The sequence below is a fragment of the Suricata suricatta genome, chromosome 17, assembly GCF_006229205.1.
Source record: "Suricata suricatta isolate VVHF042 chromosome 17, meerkat_22Aug2017_6uvM2_HiC, whole genome shotgun sequence".
Taxonomy (NCBI): Eukaryota; Metazoa; Chordata; class Mammalia; order Carnivora; family Herpestidae; genus Suricata; species Suricata suricatta.
Genome location: NC_043716.1, coordinates 55023985 through 55036046, shown reverse-complemented (window position 1 = coordinate 55036046; position 12062 = coordinate 55023985). Strand labels below are relative to the sequence as shown.

The 12062-nt window shown below is 52.3% G+C and overlaps 1 protein-coding gene across 7 annotated transcripts in view; it reads right to left on the bottom strand.

Moving 5' to 3' along the window:
- Positions 1-12062, bottom strand: part of TNRC6C (trinucleotide repeat containing adaptor 6C) — an 80256-nt gene that overhangs the window by 22281 nt on the left and 45913 nt on the right. For 6 of the 7 annotated variants that reach the window (XR_003904526.1, XM_029927993.1, XM_029927995.1 and 3 more), the window contains 6 exons: positions 11394-11609; positions 9550-9716; positions 7038-7118; positions 5714-5771; positions 1718-1860; positions 216-365 (listed from right to left, as the gene is read on the bottom strand). Coding sequence is in view for 6 of the 7 variants with exons in the window: in XM_029927993.1 (XP_029783853.1) it covers positions 216-365; positions 1718-1860; positions 5714-5771; positions 7038-7118; positions 9550-9716; positions 11394-11609 (815 nt within the window). In the remaining variant the exon portion in view is untranslated. The remainder of the gene's footprint in view (positions 1-215; positions 366-1717; positions 1861-5713; positions 5772-7037; positions 7119-9549; positions 9717-11393; positions 11610-12062) is intronic. The other variant, XM_029927996.1, reaches the window with a different exon arrangement.

Here is a 12062-nt window from a genome sequence, read left to right as displayed (position 1 = left end):
TCCCTGAATATGGTCCAATTCCAAGAACTGGACTCCACTCCTGACACCTGCTCGCCACCTGCCGGACGGTCCTTCTAGTATCTCGGCGGCCTCTCCACACACGATGGTGTGGTGAGGTACGGGCGCTCATTACGAATAAGACAGTTTGCGGCTCAAGCACATGTGTTACAAGCAGGCGAGACAGAGACCGCACCGGCTCTCTCCCACAGCCTTACCTGTCTAGAAGAATTCAAGTTTTGCATGCCCAGCCCTGAGGCAATCCCACCCAGGGCCTGATTAGGGAGTGCACTGTTAGAAAGGGGGAGCTTCAGGCTTGGTGAAGGCAAAAACGGTGAGGTCGCGGGCTCTTCCACTAGGCCGCCGTCCTGGTTGGAGAAAGAGAGGGTGAGCTGCGCGCGGTGGCCGTCCGCAGACAAAGCACAAGCAGTTTCCCAAGGACGGCGAGGGGTATGGATGAATAAAGAATTAAAAGATCAAAAAAGTGTGGATAACGAGAATGGAGAACATGGGCCAAAGGAAGAGGGGAAAGAAAAAGAGAAACAGGATTTAGATGCTGCGGTCACCATTAACGATTATTACACACACACACACACACACACACACACACACACACCCCACCGCCCAGGGGCAGGAGTCACGAGGACGGTGAAACGTTAGCAGAAGCCTCATGTAGAAGACACTTAACTATTTTCAAGTAATTTCGAGAAGTCATTACCAAGGCTCCAGGTGCACGGTAGCCTGGACTCGGCTGACGTTCAGCTCTTTTTGACTTACAGACAGCCCTTTCATACAGGTTAACCCAGTAATGGGGCAAGTTACAAACCAGAATCTTCTCTGTCACATTTACTAAGGTCTCATTATGCATCAGGCCCCCTGCATGTCTACCGCCTCCAGCTCCAGCACGTGCAGTATTATTCTACGTCTCACAGGCAGGGAGACAAGTCAGCGTCCCGTCCCGAGCCAGGTATAAACCGAGATCCTAAGTGAGGCTGGAGTCGCACCGAGCTCCCTGGCCACGCCTTCCCGCAGGGGAGCGTGCGGCGGGGCCTGGTTAAGAACAGAGCTGAAGTCTCATCTTTCCTCCCGTGAACCTGTTCTTTCGTTTTGTTTTCTAAACTTGTCCTTTCTTGCTTTCACTTTATTTTCAAGGTTCAACATCCCGACGGAATGTCATGGGGTGCTGCTCTCGCCCCCTCGTGCAGCCACACCTGTCTGGGGCGGGTCACCACTACCGGACAGTCCTGAGGGGGGCTGAGCCGGTGTCTGCACGCGTGACCCAGCCCAGGGGCTTCTGACCGACGCCTGCACCGCCTGCTCGCCCTCGGAAGCGGCCGGGCTGAGCCGGCCCCAGGGCCCGCGCCCGACCACTTCTAGGCTCTTTTTCTGAGAGCAGAGACACAGCATCAGTTCCAGCGGGAAGAACCGTGCATATAAAATAAGACAGTAATCCAGAACTTGGATGACCCCTGTTATCGGGCAGATTGAAGCAGATGCGGCAGCCCAGTTCACCCCACTACGATGAGCATCAGTTTTCAATTTCAGTATTTTTTATTCTTAGTCACATCGTATGAAATACAACACTCTCTCTTTTGAGTTAAACAGTCACTTCAGTGTTACAGCCCGGTAGCATTTAAGTCAGCTCGCATTAAGGACGCAGTTAAAATGAAAAGTCCCTCCTGTTAAAAACAAACAAGACACCCCCTAAAGTCATACATACCTTGTCGAGAAAGGCGGGGCGGTCCCCGGAAGAGTCTTTGGAGACTGGTGGGCGGCAGCCAAGGGCTTTGGTGACCACTCCATTGTAGTCGGTCACTCCCAGGCCACGCTTGTCCACGTCCACCTTCTTTTCCAGCAGGGCGCCTGGAGCACAAGGAACAGAAGCCACACTTACCCAAACGCCGAGGGGCGTCGGTGAGGAGCGCCGAGCACAAGCGGGGCCCCAGGCCCCGAGACACAGGGAGGCTGCAGCTTTGCTCCTGCGAGCCCCGGCCGTCGGCCCCTGTCCCTCCTCCCGCCCTGGGACGCTACAGTGAGTGGGATGGTTTTCTTTCTTTATCAGATCCTTCATCGTTAGCGCAAAGGCATGCAACTGATTTCTGCATGCAGATTCCATATTCTGCTACTGCACTGAGACTGTTGACTGATTCCAAGTTTTTTTTTGACGGATTCTTTGGAATTTTCTATATAAAGGATCATACTATCAGCAAGTAATGAGAACCTGATTTCTTCCTTTTCAACACGGATGCTTTTTTCCCCTTTGTCTTGCCTAACTGCCTTGGCCAGGACTTCTAGTGCTTTATGGAATAGGAGTGGGGAGAGTCAGCATCCTTGCCTTATTCCTGATCTTAGAGGAACACTTTCAATTTCTCTCCACTGAGTAAAATGGTAGCCATGGGTCTGCTGTGTACGGCCTTTATCATGTGGAGGTGCGTTCCTTCTATACCCAGTCTGCTTAAGGTTTTTACTTTTTCCCCCAAATCATGAAAGGATGCTGTATTTTGTCAAATGTTTCTTCTGCAGCTATTGAGATGATCACATGATTTTTCTCTTTTGTCTTATCGATGTGATAGATCACATTTATTGGCCGGTGTCTGTTGAACCAGCCTGGCATCCTAGGTAGAAATGCCACCTGGTCATGGAATATAGTCCTATTCATGTGTTGTGGAACTCAGTTGGCTAACATTTCGTTGAGAATTTTTCCATGTACATTCATCAGGGATATTGGTCTGTGGTTTTCTTATTAGGTTTTGGAATCAAAGTAATGCTGGCCTCATAGAAGGAGTCTGGAAGCATTCCCTTTTCCTTGAGAGTCTGAAGGAGTCTGAGAATTGATGTTAATTCTTCTTCAATATTTGGTAGACTTTCTAAAGTCAGGGAAGTCATCTAGCCCTGACTCACTCTCATATTATTGGTCTATTCAGATTTTCGATTTCTTCCTGATTCAGTGTTGGTAAGTTGTTCCCAGAAATGTATTCATTTCTTCTAAGTCATGTAACTTGTCGGCGTATTAGCCTCTTAGGATTCCGTGTATTTCAGCAGTTATCAGCTGTAGCGCCTCCTCTTTCATTCCTGATTTCATTTCTTTGAGTCTTCTTTCTTTTCTTCTTACGTCTAGCTGAAGGTTTGTCAACTGTGTTGATCTTTCTGAAGAATTAGCTGTTAGTTTCATAGATCCTTTTTACTGTTTTCTAGTCTCTATTCTGCTTATTTCTGCTCTAATCCTTATTACCACCTTCCTTCTGCTAACTTTAGGCTTAACATGTTCTCCTAGTTTTGTTTGAGGTGTGAAGTTAAAAGTAAGAATAGTTTTGGGGGCGCCTGGGTGGCTCAGTCGGTTAAGCCTCTCTTGATTTCGGCTCAGGTCATGATTTCATGCTTGTGAGACTGAGCCCCACACTGGCCTCCACACTGAGCGTGGGACCTGCCTGAGACTCTCTCTCTCCCCCCTCTGTTCCTCCCCTTTTCATGCTCTCTCTCAAAAAGATTTAAAAAAAAGAATGAAAAAAAAGAAAGAAAAAAAGGACCCCCCCGCCCCCAAGAACCCTGAAGATGGTTCTGTGGCCCCTCAGGTTCCATCCCGGGGAATGTTCCCCGTGTGCCTGAAAACCACGTTCTGCTGCTGCTGGATGGAACGTTCTGTGCCTCTCACGTCCACTGGCTCTGAAGTGCGGTTCAATTCCATTTCTTCTTGTCGACCTCCAGGCTGGGTGAATTATCCATGGTTAACATGGGGTATCTGCAGGCCTCTATGATTACAGTCTGTTAATTACTTAATGTATTTTGGTGGTCGGGTGTTGGGCGTAGATACATTTACAACCCTATTTGCATCTTCTTGATGTACTAACCCCTTTGTCAGCATATAATGGCCTTCTTGGACTCTTGTCACCCTTTCTGGCGTCAAGTCTATTCCGTCTGATATTGAGTATGGCTATGCTCACCTACTTTGTGTTTCTGTTTGCTTGGAATATCCTTTTCCAACCTTTCAATGTGAGCCTCCATGTGTCTGAAGGCTGCAAGAGTCTCCTGTGGGTGGCACAGAATGGAGTCTTGGGGCTTTATTTAAATCTTTTTTAATTAAAAAAATTTTTTTTTAATTTTTATTTATTTTTGAGAGAAAGAGACAGCATGTGAGAGTGTGGGGGAGGGGCAGAGAGAGAGGGAGACACAGAATCCGAAGCAGGCTCCAGGCTCCGAGCTGTCAGCCCAGATCCCGAGGCGGGGCTTGAACCCCAAAACTGTGAGACTGGGACCTGAGCCAAAGCTGGATGCTCAATAGACTGAGCTCCCCAGGCACCTGGGTCTTGTGGCTTTAATCTCAACGTCCAGCAACGCTGTGCCGTTAGGTTGGTGAGTTCAGTCCATTCACGTTAAGAGAGGTTACTGACATGTACGGACTTCCTACCGTCCTTCTATCGTTTGCCTTCTGGTTATTCTGTCTCTCTTCTGTTTTTCCTTCGGTCTCTGTCTACCTTGATACGTTGATGGTCTTCCATTTTCTCAGTCTCCCCCTTTGAGTATTTTGTGTCTTTGCTCTAGATTTTTGCTTCATCATTACCGTGAGGTTTACATTAAACGCAGTAGAAGAGTCCCATTTCTACTGATAGCAATTTCTCTTCATTGGCTTATATATATATTTTTAGTTTATTTTTTGAGAGAGAGAGAGTAGGGGAGGGGCAGAGAGAGAGAGAGAGAGAGAGAGAGAGAGAGAGAATCCTAAGCAGACTCTGCGCTTTCAGCACAGGGCCTGACATGGGGCTTGGACTCATGAACTGTGAGATCGTGACCTGAGCTGAAATCCAGAGTCAGCCACTTAACCACTGAGCCCCCCAGGTGCCCCTTCATTGGCTTAAAAAAGCTCCATCCTTGTGCCCCCCCCTTTGATATTTCTGATGTCACAAATTATCTGTTTGCACTGTGATTTTGTGACCATGGTGTAATAGCCATAGTTACGTTTAATCCTCCTTTTTCTCTACCTTTTGTACTATAGTTAAGAACTTAACATACCACTCTAGGGGCACCTGGGGGCTCAGTGGGTTGTGTCCAACTCTTGATTTCAGCTCAGGTCATGATCTCATGGTTGGTGAGACCCAGCCCTGCATCGGGCTCTGTGCTGACAGCGCGCAGCCTGCTTCGATTTCTCTCCCCCGCCCCCCGCTCCCCCCCCCATCTTGTACACGCAGTATCTCCCTCTCAAAAAAAAAAATTACAGGAAAGAGTTTAATACACCTTTCTAAAACCCTGCTACAGCGTTCTGATTCTATTTATCTGTTTTTAAAGCAGCTGCACCGTGAGGGCTGCCGGCTCCCCGAAGTCACTCTCCTCTCCCACCAGTAAGTGCCCCACCGCCTCGGAGGGGTCTCTGTGGACCGCTGAGCAGGCCCGTTTTGGGGCCAGCTGTGAAGAAGGTGCTCAGTGTCACAAGAAGTCTGGCCTGTGGTCCTGGTGCCTTTCTCTAAGAGTGCCACTGTGACACTTTGGGAAGAACTCTCCCCTTCGTGGAAGTGCTGGAGAAGAATGACAAGAGCAAACATGCTCGGCGTGGGGTCTCCGGAGACGGGCCGCGTGGCCCCTGCACCTCCGGTGGCTGCTCCCTGGCGGGAGCCCGGCCCTGTCCACCCGGCACGTACGCCACCACCAACCAGGACTGCACTGAGGTGCTTCTGGAAACCCAGACCCCACAGACAGTGCGCCCTAAGGGCCTCGGATTACTTACTCATGGCCTGGTCAAGATTCATATTGTTGCTCTTCAGGGCCTCTTCAGCTGGCTCTCTCTGTGTGGGAAAACAGTTTTCATTAGGGTTACGCTTCACAGTAACGAAAAAGCCAGTAAAGAATTCTATCGCTATTAGCTTGGAGAAATGGTTATTGTTGGCATAATATTACTAGATTTTGGAGTCAGAACACTTCTCGTCATTGTTGAGGCTAGAGACAAACGTCTTCCAAGTAAAAGGCACTGAGAATAAGAACATGTATTGAACTGACGTCTAAAGAACTTGTATCTGACACTTTAAAAACGAAGCGTCCGGGCTCCGTGGACTCCCGTCACGGGCTCTCTATGACGCCGAGCAGCAACGCCTCCCCCAGGACGAGAGCGGGCAGGCCTCCAGGAAAGTCCTGGATCGAGGTCAGAGCACAGAGCCCCACTCTCTGCTTCGCGGACGTGGGCTCTGCCGTCAACTACTTTTCACCAAGAAACGTAGAAGCAGCCAGAACGAGCAGGTTCATGCTGAGAACCACCCCTGCGGGCGCGGCGGACGCGGGTCCCGGTGGGCAGGCGCCACACCGAACACAGGGCTCCAGGGTCCCGCCTGCGCTCGCACGCGGGACGGGGCTGGGCCACCCCCGGGTCTGCATCCTGCCCTGTGACTGGGCGCCTGTGCCCAACGGGAGGCGTGTCGCCTCTAGACTGGGCCGTTCTGGACGCGTTCTTGAGGGACATGCACGGAAATCAAAGATGCGTGTCCACTTGGGTGACGGTCTGGGAGGCCCTCTGAAGGGAAGACAGAGCAGACACGGGACAGTCCTCACCATCGGAGCCCCTGCGTCCACTCTCAGGGACGGAGCGCGTCACGGCACATTTTCCAGGGGACACCCTGCAATTCGAACTCTCCCTGTGTGTGACCTGAGACTCAGGCCCTCCACAGGTCTGGACCCAGACAGAGCCTAAGGACTGTATACCAAGCCTTCTCTTGTGCTCTCTGTCAATCACCGCATAAACTAATGAAAATTCACTTTTATCTATAACTTAAAAGAAAATACAGAACTGAAAAGCCACGAAAGGAACAGCCATGCGGCACGGTTTCTTCCAGAAGGCTCGCGCACCTCACTTGATGGGACTGGGGTGGGGGCTGCTGTGCTTGAGAGCAGCGGTCCCTACAGAGAAGACTCGTGTGACGGGGGCTCACGAGTGAGGCCGTGTGAACGCTCTCCTCCCTCAAAAGTCTCCCTTGTTACGTGTGACAACGGCGGGCAGGACACAAGCGGGGCCATGCACGGCGGCGCGCGCGGAGGGGGCAGTAAAACAAGACATCAGTCACCGGGAAGCCCATGTCTGTGAGTTGTTTGATCAGCCGGTTCATGATCCAGGCCTCGTCCTGCTTGCCAGACGTTTTCATGCCCTAGAACAGAGTGCGGGTCACGGTTAACGCAGTCCTTCTAGGCGTGCGGGAGCCCTAAAATTCACGGAGATTTAAAGTTAGAGCATCTTCCTGTGTTAGCGTCAAACAGGGCTGTGCTCCAGAGTCCCTGACTCTCCTCTGTGGCTAGGACTACGGAATGCTTGGGGCACTTGCTAGTTGGCATCCGGGTGTGATTTATGGACTTTAAAAAGCAAGATAATTATTTTTCTTCCCCAGAGAATTTAGTTCATCACAGATGTGTGCCACTTCCATTATCAAATAATCCTAAGTGCTCCTTTGAACATCACCCTATGCTAACCCTACGTGAAGTTTACTAAAAATTACATGTTTTCTGCCCTTTCATAAGCTTTACTGTCAAAGATGACAAAATGCAGGGGGTTCGTCTCTACAGAATGAAAAGGCGACAAGATGAAAGGAACAAAAAGCCCGTTAATTTTACTGACTAGTCACTGCTTGCAGCCCTTGGGGTAGAGGAGATGTAAACGGGCACAGTAGTGAGGGAGAGGATGAAGGAGAGAAAAGGAGATGTGACACAGAAAGTGAGCCAGGGCCGCGGAGGAGGGGAGGAGGGGAGGAGGGGAGGAGGGGAGCACGGGGCTGCCTGCAAGGGCTGGGCGAGGATGTCGTTTTCTCAGTGATTTCCCTCGTCTTCCAACAACTCAAAGACCCGAACCCTGTATTCACACAGGAGAAACACCCCCTCAATCACTGGTCCCAGGACCTGTCAAATTGGAGCCTGCCGCTAACCACAGACGGGGTCCGTGTGGCAACGGCAAACCAGCGGACGGGCGTTCTTTCCTCAAGCTGGTGCGTATTTGGAGGCGCCCGGAGTCACTGGCGGGGCCAGAGGTGCCGAGATTACACAGTATTTAAATTTACCAACTGGGTATTTCTGGCCCCGTCATTAATTGGATTATTGGCCAACCAGCTGTCAAAAGCTCCCCCTGTGATGTCTGCAGTCACTTCTACCCCCAATGAAGCGAGCCCCGATTTCGGTTTCTAGGCTCTGCTTGCTGCTAATTAAATGCTTTGTTAAATTAATTTTTTTCCAACAGATAATGCCTTCACGAGGTCCGGAAGGAGGGGGAGGGCCGGCACACGGCATGGCCTGGCTCCTACCTCCTCTTCCACCCGCTCGGCGCCTGCTCTGGCCAGCAGGGAATCCCTCTGCACACGCGCAGGCGTGCACACCTGTCCCTGCCCCACAGCGGTGCGTGCCACGCCCCCTTTTCTGTCCCCATGCACCCCTTTCTGTCCCTTGCCTTTTCACTTGACAGCAGATTCTGGTGATCTTGTCGTGTGAATACAGACAGGATTTCTTTATAAAAACGTGTCCGGCTTTTGCCCGTATGGATGTGGGGTCACTCAGTTACCCCCTCAGTGTACATTTAAACCTGCACTTTCTCCCTGGAGAAACGCTCCAGCGGGAAGCGGTGCACAGGCGCCCTCCGCTGCAGCTGCAGTGGGCGGGCTGGTGCTGGGGGTCGGGGGTCCTGCCGGCCCGAGGGGCGACACCGGCATCCCTCAGCGTCGTTTTCACTCGAACTCTTGCCGTAGGTCCGGCTGGATGTCCCTTCGTGTGTTTAAGGGCTGTGAGTATTTATGTTCTAGGGATCACCTTTTTATATTCTTTCCTTATCTTCCCAGTGAGTTACTCATTTATTAAAAAATAAAGTCCGTCTGTAGGACCTTTCTTCACATGTGTATCGGGGACCAGCCCTCTGCCCGGTGTGATCCAAACACTCCTCTCCAGCCTGCTGTCTTGATTTTATGGTATTTTCTATCATGCATCTTTTGTTAAATGTTTAGTTATTTCTGAGAGAGAGAGAGAGAATGAGAACGAGTGGGGGAGGGCCAGGCAGAGAGGCAGACACAGAATCTGAGGCAGGCTCCAGGCTCTGAGCTGTGGCTCTCAGCAGGACGTGACGTCATGACCTGAGCGGAGGGGGACGCTTAACCGACTGAGCCACCCAGGCGCCCCAGGACAGAGGATTCCAAAGAATTTTGTTGATAGGGGTTGTGCGTATCAATATTTACCATTTACCATATTAGAAATTCAAGTTGAGAAATTTAAAAAATACACTAATAATTTGTTAAAGAAGTACAGTAACAAACCCACATCAATAACACCGGTCTAGTGGAAAAGTGTACTTTCTAAAAAACAAAGCCCTTGAGGGAGGAGGAGGCACCGCGCCCCCCGCCTGTGACCTCTGCCGTCCGGCGTCCCGGAGCCGCCCCGGAGCCGCCCCCGCCTCTGCTCTGCGGGGACAGCCATGCGCTGCCGTGTCCGGGGCCCCGGAGCACCCGAGGACCGACGCCCGTCACCGCTGGCTGGGGACCACCTCTACCCTGACTGTATTTGTAAGCACCGGCGAGTTTCAGAGTTTCTTTTCTCTAGCGCCGCACACACCTTTGGGGGTCCTTTTTTGGGGGCGCTGCCCCAGGAGCTGCAGGAGGAGGTGCCTTCCTGGGAGGCGGCGCTGTTCCACACGCCCCCCTCTTCGTCTTCCCACTGACCGGCGCCGAGGCTCGCGTCGTCCCCACTGCTGCCCCAGCCTTCTTGCATAGATTTCGAAGCTAGAAGGAGAGCAGACACGAAGTTCACAAACTCACCGCCCTGAGGGAGACGGGGCTGCTCACAGGGACATTCAGGGGGAGGTGGGACCAAAGGGGTGCACTGGGAGCTGCCTCTGTACTACTTCATCTCCCGGAGACCAAGGAACTGAGTTTCTCGTGCGAGTTCTAGAAAATACACGCAAACATGCGTGTCGCTTTCCCTTCCTACTACTCCTACGGATGCAGTCTGTGCTGTTGCCACTCCTGTAGTGGCTACAGGTCATTGTGGCGCATGGACTTTCGAACAGCGAACCCTGGGGCCACAGGAGGCGGCGGCAATGCCTGCACGGCATGAGATGGCTGGTGAAATGCAGAGTCCTGAAAAATATCCCCGTCTGCCACGAGGTTTCTGGACCTGCAGCCCGTGCCCCTCCCACGTGGCCAGGCACGGGTCACCTGGGCACCGCGAGAAGCGCACAGGTCTGTGGCCGGGCCCGATAGTCCACATGTCTGACCAGCCCCTGGGAGATACTTTCAGAACAACAGGATGAGGCCGTAGGCGGACGGAGCCACAAGCTGACTATGGAGTTTAGACTTCAGGGTGTGATTTTTTTTCCTACTTTTTTAAGATACCAAGTAATTTCTGGTATAAAAGTTACCCCGAATTCTCACTTCTGGGAGAAGGCCAAAGAGTAAGTGGTAACACAGCGGTCTGTAAGACTATGAGAACCTGCTGCGTTCACGAGGCGACGCGCACAGAACGGCGCCGCCGAGGACAAGGCGTGGACCGGACGTGCCGCCCAGGGCGGCGGGTGGATCTGAGGGCCGCCCTGTCCTCTGGGTCTGCAGCACTAGTCATAGGAACAGAAGAAGGAGCAGGCAGGAGGGCGGGCACAGAGAGCACACTACCCAGTTCGTTACTAGCCAGTCCCAAACACAACAGGAACGTAAGACATGACAGTGAAAACACAAAAATAAGGTTGCATTTTAAGCTCTAACAGGGTTAGTGGTGGCCAAAGGAAACACGAAGCTCTCGCAGCCCCGGGAGTGACGGCTCTTCATGCCGGGCTCAATCACACGCTCAGGTTCGCTCGAGTGTCACACGCACCGCGCTGCAGAATCCCCTCGCGTCAGGGAACCGCACTCGGTGCCCGTGACCTGGGCACGTGACAACATACACGGTACGTGTGTGCTTATCATCCTTGCAGACAATGTGAGGAAAATGCAGCACGATCGTTCTCTTCTTCAAAAATCAGGGCGTGCAAAGCCTGCGGTGCGCCTGGAGCCCCGAAGCAGCACGTGCCCACACGACAGAGGCCGAGGGCCTGACCGCTGTGGAGTCACGTCGGTCCCGGTGCGCCCTGCCTCGCCGCCGGCCCCGTGCGTGCGTGAGCTGCTGCGGGCGGCGGGCGTGGGGTCACTGCTGCCGCGCAGATGCTGCCGACGGCATCCGGCAGACACGCGCACGGTGTCGGTCCCGGCAGGTAATTTAAAAAATAAATAAATAAAAAGGAGCGCATGGTCTTCTGTTAACAGCAATTCTGGGTCCGTGTACCAGACACGGCAACTCTGTTAGTTTTAAAGTATAAATGACAGGAGGCAGGTGGCCTAAAACATTGATTCTTAAAATCCGACGGAAAGTAGCCTTCCTCTCGATCACCACCCTGGGCTGTGTCCAGAGCGCCGGGTGGGACTCACCTGGTTTGCACAGGGCCGGGGCGGCAGCGGGGGCGCCGGCTCTCCCGAAGGTCACGGGCGGCTCCGCGGGCTGGTCCCCCCATCCGCTGCCGCTGCTGGGCGGCTTGCCCCACGCCGCGGTGCCGTTGTCAACCAGCGTGGAGGGGGCGGACGGCTCTCCCCAAGAGCCCTCGGCCTTCGAATGGACGTTCGGCATTTCTCCCCAGCCCGAGGAGACTGAAAAGGGCACCGCCCAAGAGAACATAATAAAAGTGAAACAGAGGAGCAGCAGAGAAGGCAGTTTCAAGTTCAAAATAATTTCGGGAGGCTCTAGCTTTACGATGGCTGTTCGGGGAGAGTGGAGAGGAGGCAACGCCTCATCTACTTAGATCTGTTTCGCTTTTAAAACCCGCAGCCCCCTTTTAAAATCCACGCCCGCCCCGCCCCGCTCACAAAGGAGGGTCCCGTAAACATCAGAGACCACTGACCTCAGCATCTGCAGGGTGACAGGGTTCAAAAGAATAGTTAAAAAGCTAACGTTTAAGAAGTAGCTTTTTCATTTCCAGTATTACACGTTAACAGCCTGAAAGGAATTTTATGTTAGTTTTCTCTTGTAAGACAAACTTCGAAGTTGCAAATACGTGCCTCACTCTTGCTTGTCTTTGGACCAACCATCAGAGACATGGACGT